The following is a 13,726-nucleotide window of genomic DNA, read 5'->3' as shown; positions in this document are numbered from 1 at the left end:
TTAGGTAGTATCTATTAAAAGACAAACAACAAATTCTTGTATCTTTGGCCTAGCTATTCCAACTCTGGGAATTACCTCACAGTAAATATAGACGTTATTCAGCACAGTGCTGTTTATAATAGCAACAGTTAGGAAACAGCCTAAATTTCAATGGAAGATTGAATATAGCATAATACACCCACAACAAGGTCGGAGGAGATATAAACGATTTACTTAGATAGTCACAGAAATTGGTAATATTGGTTGCCTGTTACGGGGATACCAGGTCGCTGTGAGACAGATCTTGAGAGGAAGACCTTTGACTTTACGCCCTCTTTGTACTTTATGGATATTAACTGTAGGAATGTATGGATTTCATTTGATTTGATTTTTTGAGACAAGGTCTGGCTCTGTCACCCAGGCTGGAGTGCCGTGGTGTGGTCTCAGCTCACTGTAACCTCCACCTCGCAGGCTAAAATGATCCTCCCACCTCAGCCTCCCAAGTAGCTGGGGCTGCAGATACACAACACCATGCCCAGCTAATTTTTGTTTTTTGTAGAGATGGAATATCACATGTTGCCCAGGCTAGTTGTATTTTTTTTCTTTTTTTTTTATAAGATGGAGTCTGGCTCTGTCACCCAGGCTGGAATATGGTGTTATGATCTAGGCTCACTGTAACCTCTGTTTCCCAGGTTCAAGTGATTCTCCTGCCTCAGCCTCCCATGTCGCTGGGATTACAGCTGAAAGCCACCATGCAGGGATGATTTTTGTATCTTTAGTAGAGACAGGGTTTCGCCACGTTGGCCAGGCTAGTCTCAAAACTCCTGACCTGAAGCAATTCACCTGCCTTGGCCTCCCAAAATGCTGGGCTTACGGGTGTGAGCCATCACACCCAGCCTAGGCTGGTTGTACTGATTTTAAAATACAGCAAATAAAAAATTTTAATTATACCACCAATCTAATGAAAAACTAATAATTAATTTAATGGATTTAAGAGTCAGAAAGGTCATAGCTCAAGCTTGCCAACCAGCTTTCTTCCTCTGTAGCCTTAACTTCCTTATGCCTCAGTATTCTCCTCTATGAGACAAAGCAGGCTGGATGTGGTAGCTCACACCTGTAATCCCAGCACTTGGAAGACCAGGGCAGGAGGACTGCTTGAGCCCAGGAGTTTGAGACCAGCCTGGGCAACACAGTGAAACCCTATCGCTATTAAAAATTATTTTTTACTGCCAGCATGTGTCAACTAAAAAAAAAAAGAAGAAAAAGATTATTTAAAAAGTAATTTATGGCCGGGCGCGGTGGCTCAAGCCTGTAATCCCAGCACTTTGGGAGGCCGAGGCGGGTGGATCACGAGGTCGAAAGATCGAGACCATCCTGGTCAACATGGTGAAACCCCGTCTCTACTAAAAATACAAAAAAACTAGCTGGGCGTGGTGGTGCGTGCCTGTAATCCCAGCTACTTAAGAGGCTGAGGCAGGAGAATTGCCTGAGCCCAGGAGGCGGAGGTTGCGGTGAGCCGAGATTGCGCCACTGCACTCCAGCCTGGGTAACAAGAGCGAAACTCCGTCTCAAAAAAAAAAAAAAAAAAAGTAATTTATTTAATAATTAAATAATTTATTTTAAAAATTATTTTAAAAATAATTTTTTTTACAAAACAAAGTAAAATAAAACAAAATCTGAGCAAATAATCCCTCTTCCATATCCCAGAAATCACTGCATTGGCTCTGTGCCTATTAAAAAATAATAAATTTAAAAATTTTTTGGGCCAAGTGTGATGGCTCATGCCTGTAATCCCAGCACTGTGGGAGGCCAAGGCAGGCAGATCATCTGAGGTCAGCAGTTCAAGGCCTGCCTGGCTAACATGGTGAAACCCCATCTCTACTAAAAATATAAAAATTAGATGGGTGTGGTGGTGGGCGTCATTAATAATCCTAGCTACTTGGGAGGCTGAAGTGGGAGAATCACGTGAACCTGGGAGGAAGAGGCTGCAGTGAGCCAAGATCAAGGCACTGCATTCCAGCCTGCGCAACAGAGCGAGACTGTGCCTCAAAAAACAAAACAAAAACACACACACAAATTTTAAAGTATCCCAGAAGTCACGTCCATGAAGTAACTAACACACTTCCGTTTTTCCTAAACAAGTCCAGGGGCTATGATCTCACACTGTTCGATGCTAAAACACAAGGATAGAATATAAAAAGTAAGACCGTTTTGTCGTTTGCTACTAGGCAACACACAGAACGCTGCTGATCAGGTGGCCGCGGCGGCACAGCTGCTCATCCTGTGCTGGGCCAAGGAGATCGCTGAACCTCTTCTCTGTCGAGTCTCAGATGTGCCTCTTGTCCCCAGTGCTGCCCCAGCCTGCTCATCTCCACCGGCCACTATTCCACCCAAGTCCTTGGCAAACCCAGACTGACATATTAACCAAATGGCCGGCAGGGGCCGCTGTTAGACTAGTCTGGGAAGAAAGCTAGCATCAGCCATTCTTTAACCGAGCGGCCGCTGGCCAGGATCACCACACCCCTGATTTATATGTGTTGTTTCCACACACGTATGTGCCGAGACAACAAACGTATATTATAGTATGTATAACATTTATATAAATCATATGCTTTTAATATAACTTTTAATGTTCATATCATTACATAATATATATTATACATATATAATAATACATCTTTTATATATTATACATATTATATATGTGCTTGTGTGTGTGTGTGTGTGTGTGTATTTTTTTTTAAAGACAGGGTCTCTGTCACCCAGGCTGGAGTGCAGTGGTGCAATCATGGCTCACTGTACTCTAGACCTCCTGGGCTCAAGCGATCCTCTCACCTCAGCCTCCTGAGTAACTGGGACTACAGATGCACACCACCACAACTGGCTAATTTTTTAAATTTTTTGTAGAGACGGGATCTCACTGTATTGCCCAGGCTGGTCTTGAATTCCTGGCCTTGAGTAATCCTTCTGCCTTGGTGTCCCAAAGTGCCAGGATTATAGGCAGGAGCCACCACACTCAACCTCTGCATATTCTTAACAGCAGCTCCCTTTCATGCTCAAAACTGTCCTGATTTGGATGATAAATTATATGGTTTATATGGATTATGAATTAATTATACACTGCACCACTGGTGACTAAGTAACCATATGTCCTCCCTTAGGCAGAAGAAACTTGGGTTTCAATTAATGATCTATTTTGGTGTATTTATTCCCCCAAGTACCTACCACCGACACATTCTGTCCCTAACAGATTTCCACTGCCCTTTATTCTCCCTTTTTCTTACTTTCTCTGAGTTAAACATACTGCTGACTTTTTTTTCATCCTCCAAAACATTCCCAGAGCTGACCTTCTTATCTCTCAAATCATATTTGTTTTTCTCTGAGTAGAGAATCTTCTCCTAGACTATACAGCCTTCCTAGTGAAAACATGGGGAGCAGGAGGGAGATGTTTAAAATTCACTAGAGCATGTGCACATTCTTTATTGGTTTATTCCTTGTCCTGCACTGGCATGAATGCAGTTAGCTACTTGGTGATTTAACGTAAAACAGTCAGACAAAATGAGATATGAGAGAAAAACCAGAGTTCAAATGAAGCTGGCAAATTTATAGGCTAGTTTGTGGCTGTTTGTTCCACCAAAAATACAATTATTTTGCTGACGGCCTTCTATTCTAGTGCTTACAGTAAGTAGCAGCATCCAGGGTGAGACTTTAGCTACAATTCTGTCCCGCTAATGATCTGTTTTACTGTAGGCTGGGCACAGTGGCTCACTGCTGAAGTCCCAGCTACTTGGGAGACTGAGATTTGAGAACTGCTTGAACCCGGGAGGCGAAGGTTGCAGTGAGCTGAGATCACGCCACTGCACTCCAGCCTGGGTGACAGAGCAAGACTCTGTCTCAAAAAACAAAACAAAACAAAACTTGGAAGCAGTACCTATCTTTTCAACTTTTACGTACCACAGATGGTATGTGGACAAATTAGCAACAAACTGGGTGATGCAACCAATCTGATGAGATCTAAATGAATAACTGATTCTAAGTGTGTGTCATTAGGGAGTACGTAAAAAGTTCTTGCTTCCAACAAACTCCACTATCACATCTGAATGTGAACCTAGACTATCTTTCGGCATTTTGAAGTGAGAACTGCCCACCTTACGCTCTGATCCATACAGTCTCTGGTCTTCCTTGTCATTTTACCCTGCCCCAGGAGCCTACCTATTACCCAAATAAGGGAAGCCAAACTCAAAAATCATAAATGAATCAGAGGGTTGTAATCAACATGAACTATATCTAAACATTTCTGCAAAAGGGAAGGATTCTCTAGAATTAGCCTCTTTTTTGTTTAGGACCCAAAAACCACAGTACATATACCCAAGATAAGGCCAAGGGGTAGGCGTTAAAATTCCCGGTATGACACTTGTATCACTTCTGTTTGTTTTGAAACAGGGTCTCACTCTGTCACCAGGCTGGAGTGCAGTGGCATGATCTTGGCTCACTGCAATCTCTGCCTCCTGGGTTCATGCAATTCTCTCCTTAGCCTCCCGAGTAGCTGGGACTATAGGCGTACGCTGCCATGCCCACATAAGTTTTGTATTTTTAGTAAAGACAGGGTTTCACCATGTTAGCCAGGCTGGTCTCGAACTCTTGACCTCAAGTGATCCACCCACCTTGGCCTCCCAAAATGCTGGGATTACAGGCATGAGCCACTGCTCCTGGCCCACTTCTATTTGTACTTCACTGTTCTTCAGTTACAACAGAGAGCAAACCTACCAACACAATTAAGAAGTAACCACAAATAAACTGTATATGCTGCAAATGTATAGACTTATGGCTGTAACTCCCTCTTATTCCCTGGTGTTTGAGTCTTAGTTCAGCCCTACATTTACAGGATAGAGAGAATACTTATTATAGTAATCGGAAACAGTGAAAAAGGATTGGAAAAATTGGAGAATTTACAGAGAAAAAAGAACATTTGTCTATAGGACTTTGTATTCATAACGAATGCTCTTGGAAGTTTCTTTTTATAGTGAGCTCTAAAACCAATTGCTCCACATTCGAAAAGCATCTTGAATATATACTAATAATTTATGTAGTCAAAAACTACTGATTAATGATGTAAATTAAGCACGCAAAGAGGAAGGGCTTTGAAAATAATAAAGTTTTTTAAAACTTTATAATATCAGGAAAATTATCAGGAAAAATAAAGTGATGAGCACCTCCCAACTTGGGGTATTTTTGTCCTCTATCAATCAGCAGGACCACAGCCAACTGACAGAAAGTAGAAAGATTGTGGGGGAAATTCTGAAGGCTATGAAAAATGTGACAGCCTGAATTATTATTTGGACCTTTATAGAAATAGGCAAGATCATAAACCAGCTCAGACTAATATACTATCTTATGGTTTCTGTTCTACTGTATCTCATAGCTACAACAGCAGCCCAGGAAACAGGTGTATAATAATAAGAAAAAAATGGGCTGGGTGCGGTGGCTCACGCCTGTAATCCCAACACTTTGGGACGCCGAGGCGGGTGGATCATGAGGTCAAGAGATCGAGACCATCCTGGTCAACATGGTGAAACCCCGTCTCTACTAAAAATACAAAAAATTAGCTGGGCATGGTGGCGCACCTGTAATCCCAGCTACTCAGGAGGCTGAGGCAGGAGAATTGCCTGAACCCAGGAGGCGGAGGTTGCGGTGAGCCAAGATGGTGCCATTGCACTCCAACCTGGGTAACAAGAGCAAAACTCTGTCTCAAAAAAAAAAAAAAAAGAAAGTTTACGGAGTGGAGTTACCCTTCTCAATAGAGCATCAAGACCAATGGGAAGAACCCCTTTCCTCCATTAGCCTTTACAAGTAAACTGAGGGAAGTATTTAGAGTAGGTGTGTATTTGATCAATACAATGGAATGCTAAAGACAATAATCAAACAGCAAATTAAGTAGGTATTTACTTACAAGGAGTTCCTCTACTGGCTTCTTCCATAGTTACCCTGACATAGGGCTTACTAAAGTCCACTTCAATTTCATCAGAAAAAGGAGCTGGTTGCCGTAAGCCCTTAAGAAAAGGAAAGTGAATGAAAAACAAAGTTCAATTCAATGGCATACATGGAAATACTAAAAAAAATGGCAGCTTTAAAGAAAAATCAGTTATTTGATATGATGTGACTAAAATTCTTCCTAAAACATTATAACGTAAAAAAGAAGGGAACAAAAGGTATTCCAAACCAACAAATGAAAGCTGTAATCTTTTACAAAATGGGCAAATCGTGGCATGAAAAATAAATGTCTTGCAGGTGATTTCAGGTTAAGATGGAGCCATCTGTCTGGGAGACTAAGCACAGTCCCAACTAACTGGGTCAGGAGTGATGGCTCCTCTGAAGCATGGCAAAACAGCCACCCCTGTATCATGTGACAAACAGCCAAGATTCATAAATGCATTTTCTTTGTTGTCTTTTCTTTCTTTCTTTCTTTTTTTTTGAGACAGAGCCTCACTCTGTCACCCAGGCTGAAGTGCAGTGGTGTGATCTCGGCTCACTGCAAGCTCCGCTTTCCAGGTTCAAGTGATTCTCCTGCCTTAGCCTCCCACGTAGCTGGAATTATAGGTGCCCGCCACCACGCCCAGCTAACTTTTGCATTTTTAGTAGAGACTGGGTTTTGCCATGTTGGCCAGGCTGGTCTCAAACTCCTAACCTCAAGAGATCCACCTGCCTTAGCCTTCCAACGTGCTGGGATTGTAGGTGTGAGCCCCCGCACCTGGCCCGTGAGTGCATTTTCACACCACTTCAACTAGAAGACTGCGAAGGCAAACAGCTCCAGGTGCTTTATGAAGTACAAGTATTGCTGTGCAGTGCTTTACACTGTGAACATGAAACAGCTCCAGGCGCTTTATTAAGTACAATTATTGCTGTGTAGTGCTTTACACTGTGAATATGTTCCCATGCTCATAACAGCCCCGAAGGCAAGGACTGCTGTAACTGGTATCCTCAGTTTAAGGATGAGAGGAATGAGGCAGGGCACGGTGGCTCACACCTGTACTCCCAGCAATTTGGGAGGCCAAGGCAGGCAGATGACCTGAGGTTAGGAATTCCAAGACCAGCCTGGCCAACATGGTGAAACCCTGTCTCTACTAAACATACAAAAATTAACCGAGCACGGTGGCATACCTGTAATTCCAGCTACTCGAGGGGCTGAGGCATGAGAATCGCTGGAACCCAGGAGGCAGAGGTTGCAATGAGCCAAGATTATACCATTGCACTCCAGCCTGGGCCACAGAGCAAGACTCAGCGTCAAAAAAAAAAAAAAAAAAAATGAATGAGAGAAAGAGATTCAGAGAAGTTATGTAAATTGCATGCAGTTACTCAGAGGCCAAGCTGAAATCATTATGCAGACATGTTGATCTCTCTATTACAGATGGCTTAACTTAAGGGTTTTTGTTATTCCTAAATATTTTATTTACTTGATGCTTTTGTGAACAGAATTGTTTTCTTAATTTTATTTTATTTTATTTTATTTATTTATTTTTTTTTTTGAGATGGAGTTTCGCTCTTGTTACCCAGGCTGGAGTGCAATGGCGCGATCTCGGCTCACCGCAACCTCCGCCTCCTGGGTTCAGGCAATTCTCCTGTCTCAGCCTCCTGAGTAGCTGGGATTACAGGCACGCGCCACCATGCCCAGCTAATTTTTTGTATCTTTAGTAGAGACGGGGTTTCACCATGTTGACCAGGATGGTCTCGATCTATCGACCTCGTGATCCACCCGCCTCGGCCTCCCAAAGTGCTGGGATTACAGGCTTGAGCCACCGCGCCTGGCTTAATTTTATTTTTGGATTGTTCCTTGATAGTATGTAACAGTGCAGTTGATCTGTATTTGTGTTTGTGTAACTGAACTTTTCTGTATATTGATCTTACGTCCTATGTCTTTGCTGAAGTTAATTATTACGTCCAGGACCAGTTGTTTCGTAGATTCCTTAGCATTTTCTACATATAGCATCACGTTGTCTGTGAATGAAGATAGTTTTGCTTATTCTCTTCCAATCTGGGTTTTTTTTTTTTTTTTTTGAGAGTCTGGCTCTGTTGCCCAGGCTGGTGCCATTTTGGCTCACTGTAACCTCGACCTCCCCGACTCAAATGATCCTCCCACCTCAGCCTCCCAGGGAGCTGGGACTACAGGCATGCACTACCTGACACCCAGGTAATTTTTTATTCTGGTTGAGACAAGTTCTCACCATGTGCCTAGGCAGGTCTCAAACTCCTGGCCTCAAGCAATCCTTCCACCTTGGCCTCCAAAAGTGCTGTGTTTATAGGTGTGAGCCACCATACCCAGCTAATTTTTTGTATTATTTTTTCAATTCAGTCTCCATAGAGACTGTCAAAAAAATCGCCAATGCTGACTATACTGCAAGTCATCACAGAGGGGTATTGGGAAGAGTTTTCAAGTAGTAATAACCATGCCTCAGATAAACCTCAGTGGCCACCGTGCAAAGCTTTTTTTTTTTTTTTTTTTTTTTTTTTTGACAAGAGTCTGGCCCTGCCACCCAGGCTGGAGTGCAATGGTGCAATCTTGGCTCACTGCAATGAGGCTCTGCCTCCTGGGTTCAAGCAATTCTGCTGCCTCAGCCTCCTGAGTACCTGGGATTACAGGCGCACACCACCACGCCCAGCTAATTTTTTGCAACTTTAGTAGAGATGGAGTTTCACCTTGTTGGCCAGGCTGGTCTCGAACTCTGGACTTTGTGATCAGCCCACCTTGGCCTTCCAAAGTGCTGGGATTACAGGCGTGAGCCTCTGCGCCCAGCCTGCAAAGCTGTTTTTTAAAAATTATTATTAATTTTTTAGAGATGGGGTTTTGCCATGTTGACTAGGCTGGGCTCGAACTCGTGGACTCAAGTGATCCACCCAGCTCAACTTCCCAAAGTGCTGGGATTACAGGTGTGAACCACTGCACCCGGCCTGGGATTTTTAACCACAGTTTGTTTCTTGTGATGTTTTTCTCTGGCTTTGGTGTCTGGCCTCACAAAATAGGTTGTGAAGTGTTCTCTTCACCTTAATTTTTGTGTAATATTTGTATGATTTATTCCTTACACGGTTTTGTGGTTTTTATAGAGACAGAGTCTCACTCTCTCTCCAAGGCTAGAATGCAGTGGCACAATCACAGCTTTCTGCAGCCCCCATCTCCGGGGCCCAAGCAATTCTCTCGCCTCAGCTTCCCTAGTCAGCTGGGATTACAGGCATGCACCACCACATCCAGGTAATTTTTTAACTTTGGGCCTGGACTTTGAGAAGATTTTTAATGACTAATTCCCTTTTTTTTTCTTTTTTAACTTGATATAGGTCTATTAAGATTTTATACTTTGTCTTGGTTAGTTTTTATAATTTGTCTCTTTCTAGGAAATTGTCTATTTCATTAAGGCTGTCAAAATTTTTGACATGAAATCATTTACGGTATTCCCCATAATCCTTCTAATTTCTGTATAGCTGCAGTGATGTTCAGTTCTAAAAAGATCGTATCATGACTGGGCTGAATCCAGATACTGGGAAGATACTGTCTTGTTTTCAGGTAAGTACAGATTTTTAAAATTGTTTTAACATCAAAACACATATTTTTTTTCCTTTGGCCGGGCACAGTAGCTCATACCTGTAATCCCAGCATTTACGAGGCTGAGGCTGATAGATTGCTTGAGCCCAAGAGTTTAAGACCAGCCCGAGCCACATGACGAAACCGTGTCTCTACAAACAAATACAAATATTAGTCAGGCCGGGCGCGGTGGCTCAAGCCTGTAATCCCAGCACTTTGGGAGGCCGAGACGGGTGGATCACGAGGTTGAGAGATCGAGACCATCCTGGTCAACAAGGTGAAACCCCGTCTCTACTAAAAATACAAAAAATTAGCTGGGCATGGTGGTGTGTGCCTGTAATCCCAGCTACTCAGGAGGCTGAGGCAGGAGAATTGCCTGAACCCAGGAGGTGGAGGTTGCAGTGAGCCGAGATCGCGCCATTGCACTCCAGCCTGGGTAACAAGAGCGAAACTCCGTCTCAAAAAAAAAAAAAAAAAAAAAATATTAGTCAGGTATAGTGGCATATGCCTGTAGTCCCACTACTTGGGAGGCTGAAGTGGGAGGATTGCTTGAGCCAAGGAGGTAGAGATTACAGTGAGCTGACATTGCGCCACTGCACTCTAAACAGAGCAAGACCCTATCTCAAAAAAAAAAACCCAAAAAACAAAAAACACACCTATATAAGTTTAGTTAAGATATACTAATAATCATATAAGAGGAAACTTTTTTTTTTTAAGACAAAGTCTCGCTCTGTCGCCAGGCTAGAGTGCACTGGTGTGATCTTGGCTCACTGCAACCTCTGCCTCCCGGGTTCAAGCGATTCTCCTGCCTCAGCCTCCCAAGTAGCTGGGACTATAGGCACACAACACCACACCTGGCTCATTTTTGTATTTTTAGTAGAGACGGGGTTTTACCTTATTGGCCAGGCTGGTCTCAAACTCCTGACCTCAAGTGATCTGCCAGCCTCAGCCTCCCAAAGTGCTGGTATTACAGGCATGAGCCACTGCGCCCAGCCCTCTTTTATTTTTTTGAGGCAGTCTTGCTGTCACCCAAGCTGGAGTGCACTGGTGTGATCTTGGCTCACTGCAACCTCCACCTCTTGGGTTCAAGTGATTCTTGTGCCTCAGTTTCCCAAGCAGCTGGGACTACAGGCATGCACCGCCACACCTGACTGATTTTTGTATTTTTAGTAGAGACAGGATTTCACCATGTCAGCCAAGCTGGTCTTGAACTCCTGGAGGCCCACCTCCTTCGGTCTCCTAAAGTGCTGAGATTACAGGCTTGAGCCACCATGCCCAGCCAAGACAGTCATTTTTAGGGGTTGGTGTGTGTGTGTGTGTGTGTGTGTGTATGTGTGATTCTTTAGAATACTTTTAAAAATAGAACCAAGGACGTAAGTACTAATCAAAACCACAATGAGATACTACTTCATGTCAACCAGAATGGCTATTAGCAAAAAGACAGGCAATAACAGTCTCAGTAAGGATGTGAAGAAATTAGAACCATCATACATTGCTACTCTGAATATTAAATGGTGTGCAGCTTTGGAAAACAGTTCTTCAAAATGTTAAACACAGAATTACCGTATGACCCAGAAATTATTCTACTAGGTATATACCCAAGACAATTGCAAACATAATGAGAAAAACAACTAGGTCGGGTGGAGTGGCTCACGCCTTTAATCCCCAGACTTTGGGAGGCCGAGCTTTGGGTAGATGAATTGAGGTCAGGAGTTTGAGACCAGCCTGGTGAAATCCCATCTTTACTAAAAATACAAAATTTAGCCAGGTGTGGTGGTGCACGTCTTCATCTCAGATACTTGGGAGACTGAGGCACGAGAATCACTTGAACCCGGGAGGCAGAGGTTGCAGTGAACCAAGGTCGTGCCACTGTGCTTCAGCCTGAGAGACAGAGAAAGACCCTGCCTCAAAAAAAAAATGAAACGAAAAAAACGTATACATAAAATACGTTCACAGCCGCGTTACTCATAATAGCCAAAAAGTAGAAATAACCCAAATGTCCATCAATGAATGGATAAACAAAATGGAATGTCCATACAATGGAATATTAGTCACCTATAAAAAGGAATAAAGTACTAATAGATGCTACCACTTGGATGATCTTGAAAATACTATGCTAAACAAAGGAAGTCAGACACAAAAGGCCACATATTGTATGATTTCATTTACATTAGATGTGCAGACTGGGCAAATCCATAGAGACAGAAAGCAGATTCATGGTTGCCAGGAGGTAGCTGGAGGGGCGATGGGGAGTGACTGCTAATGAATACAGGGGACGTCTTTTTGTGATGATGAAATGTTCTGCAATTAGATAGTTGTGATGGTTGTACCACAGGATGAATATACGATAAACTACTGACTTGTATACCTTAAAATGGTTAAAATAATGAATTTTCTCCAAATTTAAAAAGATATATTAAGTAGCTTTCACAACTGTTTCTTCAGTCTTTTTCACATACTGTGTACGTTTCCAGGTAGAAGACAAATCCAGCTGTCCTTCCTGGCTGGGGTTTATGCTCAGTCAGTTTCTCCCAAGCATAGGGAATGAAACCTAATGTTGTGCAGCTATAACAAAGCAACAAAATCTTTCTTTTTTTTTTTGAGGTGGAGTCTTGCTCTGTCGCCAGGCTGGAATGCAGCGGCTCAATCTGGGCCCACTGCAACCTCCACCTCCCAGGTTCAAGCGATTCTCCTGCCTCAGCCTCCAGAGTAGCTGGGATTGCAGGCACACACCACCACGCTCCGCTAATTTTTGTATTTTTAGTAAAGATGGGGTTTCACCATGTCACCAAACATGGTCTCGACCTCCTGACCTCATGATCTGCCTGCCTTAGCCTCCTAAAGTGCTGAGATTACAGATGTGAACCACTACGCCCAGCCCAAAATCTTTGTTTCCAAAGTTGTCTTCAGTTAGAAAAGTCATGTAATTCTCAAAGAACAGTGTCTCTAGAAGTGGAGGTTCATAAAAGTAGAGCTGAATATTTCTATGTTCTTCTAAAACACATCTCCTTCATTTTAACTTCAAGGGAGTCCCTACAGTATTGCTTCCAAGTCTTAGGACTATCTGGTAGTGAGGTATAAATGGAAGAGTGTGGGGTTAGGACTTGAAAAATTTAGATCTAAATCCCAGCTCCATCATTTCACAGCAGTGAAATCACAGCAAGTTTCTAAAGCTTTCATTTCATCTTCTATAAAACAGAAGACAATAATACCTGCCCTACAAGTTTACCATGAGGATTAAACAAAACACATCCACAGAGTAATCAACACAATGTTTCACAGAAGTCGGCACTCAACAAATTCAGCTCATCGTCTTCAGCTCATTTCCTCTTTATTCTATAGAACGCAGATTTCAGCACGCTAACAAAATTAACCTTTATTAATCTAAGAGGTTGGCTTCTAAAATGCTAAACTTTCAAAATGTATGCAGCTAAAAATTATAATAATGGCCATCAACAGTCCCCAAATTATGAATTCTCTCTGAATGCAATATTGCTTCCATAACAACTTTTTTCAGACTATATTCACATACATTATCTCATCATTCTTCAAAATTTCAGTGAAAAATGAGAGATTCTAGCATCCATACTAACAGGGAAATGGAGATAATTCAAATAAGATGAGACTAGAACTTGATACTGTCTTCCCAAAGTACACTTTTTACTAAAAAGTTTCTGAATGCCACAGAAGAACATTTATTTCCCTTTTACCCAAACATTCTGTATTAATGGTAACAGGTCCTTCCGTGAGCCCAGCTGTTTCTGATTTTTTAAGAGACAAGATCTCACTCTGTCACCCATGCTGAAATGCAGTGGTGCGATCATACCTCACTGTAACCTTGAACTCCTGGGCTCAAGAGATCTCCCTGCCTCAGCCTCCTGAGTAGCTAGGACCACAGGTGCACACCACCATACCCAGCTAATTTTTCAATTTTTTTGTAGGGACAGTATCTCACTATAATACATTGCCCAGGCTGGTCTTAAATTCCTGGCCTCAAGGGATCCTTCCACATCCCAAGGTGCTTGGATTATAGGCATCAACCACTGTGCTTAGCCCAATTATTTCAATAATGCCACGGGAAAGGCTACAGAGCCATGTGGTGTGAGAGAGAAGGGACAGGAAACAGAGCTGAAAGATTCCACCCCTGGGGGATCTGCTTTTAGAAAAGAAAAGCAATAA

The 13,726-nt window shown here is 42.7% G+C and overlaps 1 protein-coding gene and 1 pseudogene across 3 annotated transcripts in view; both read right to left on the bottom strand.

Annotated features, from left to right (window-relative positions):
• PCYT1A (phosphate cytidylyltransferase 1A, choline) overlaps positions 1–13,726 on the bottom strand; it is a 53,845-nt gene that overhangs the window by 12,067 nt on the left and 28,052 nt on the right. For all 3 annotated transcript variants that reach the window (XM_074406106.1, XM_010341435.3, XM_074406105.1), the window contains one exon: positions 5,930–6,029. In XM_074406106.1, the coding sequence (XP_074262207.1) occupies positions 5,930–6,029 (100 nt within the window). The remainder of the gene's footprint in view (positions 1–5,929; positions 6,030–13,726) is intronic.
• LOC141585745 (U4 spliceosomal RNA) lies at positions 8,327–8,458 on the bottom strand (annotated as a pseudogene).

Source organism: Saimiri boliviensis, chromosome 9, assembly GCF_048565385.1.
Source record: "Saimiri boliviensis isolate mSaiBol1 chromosome 9, mSaiBol1.pri, whole genome shotgun sequence".
In the NCBI taxonomy this organism is placed as follows: Eukaryota; Metazoa; Chordata; class Mammalia; order Primates; family Cebidae; genus Saimiri; species Saimiri boliviensis.
The sequence above is the reverse complement of the archived record's forward strand: the minus strand, read 5'-3'. Positions and strand labels throughout refer to the sequence as shown.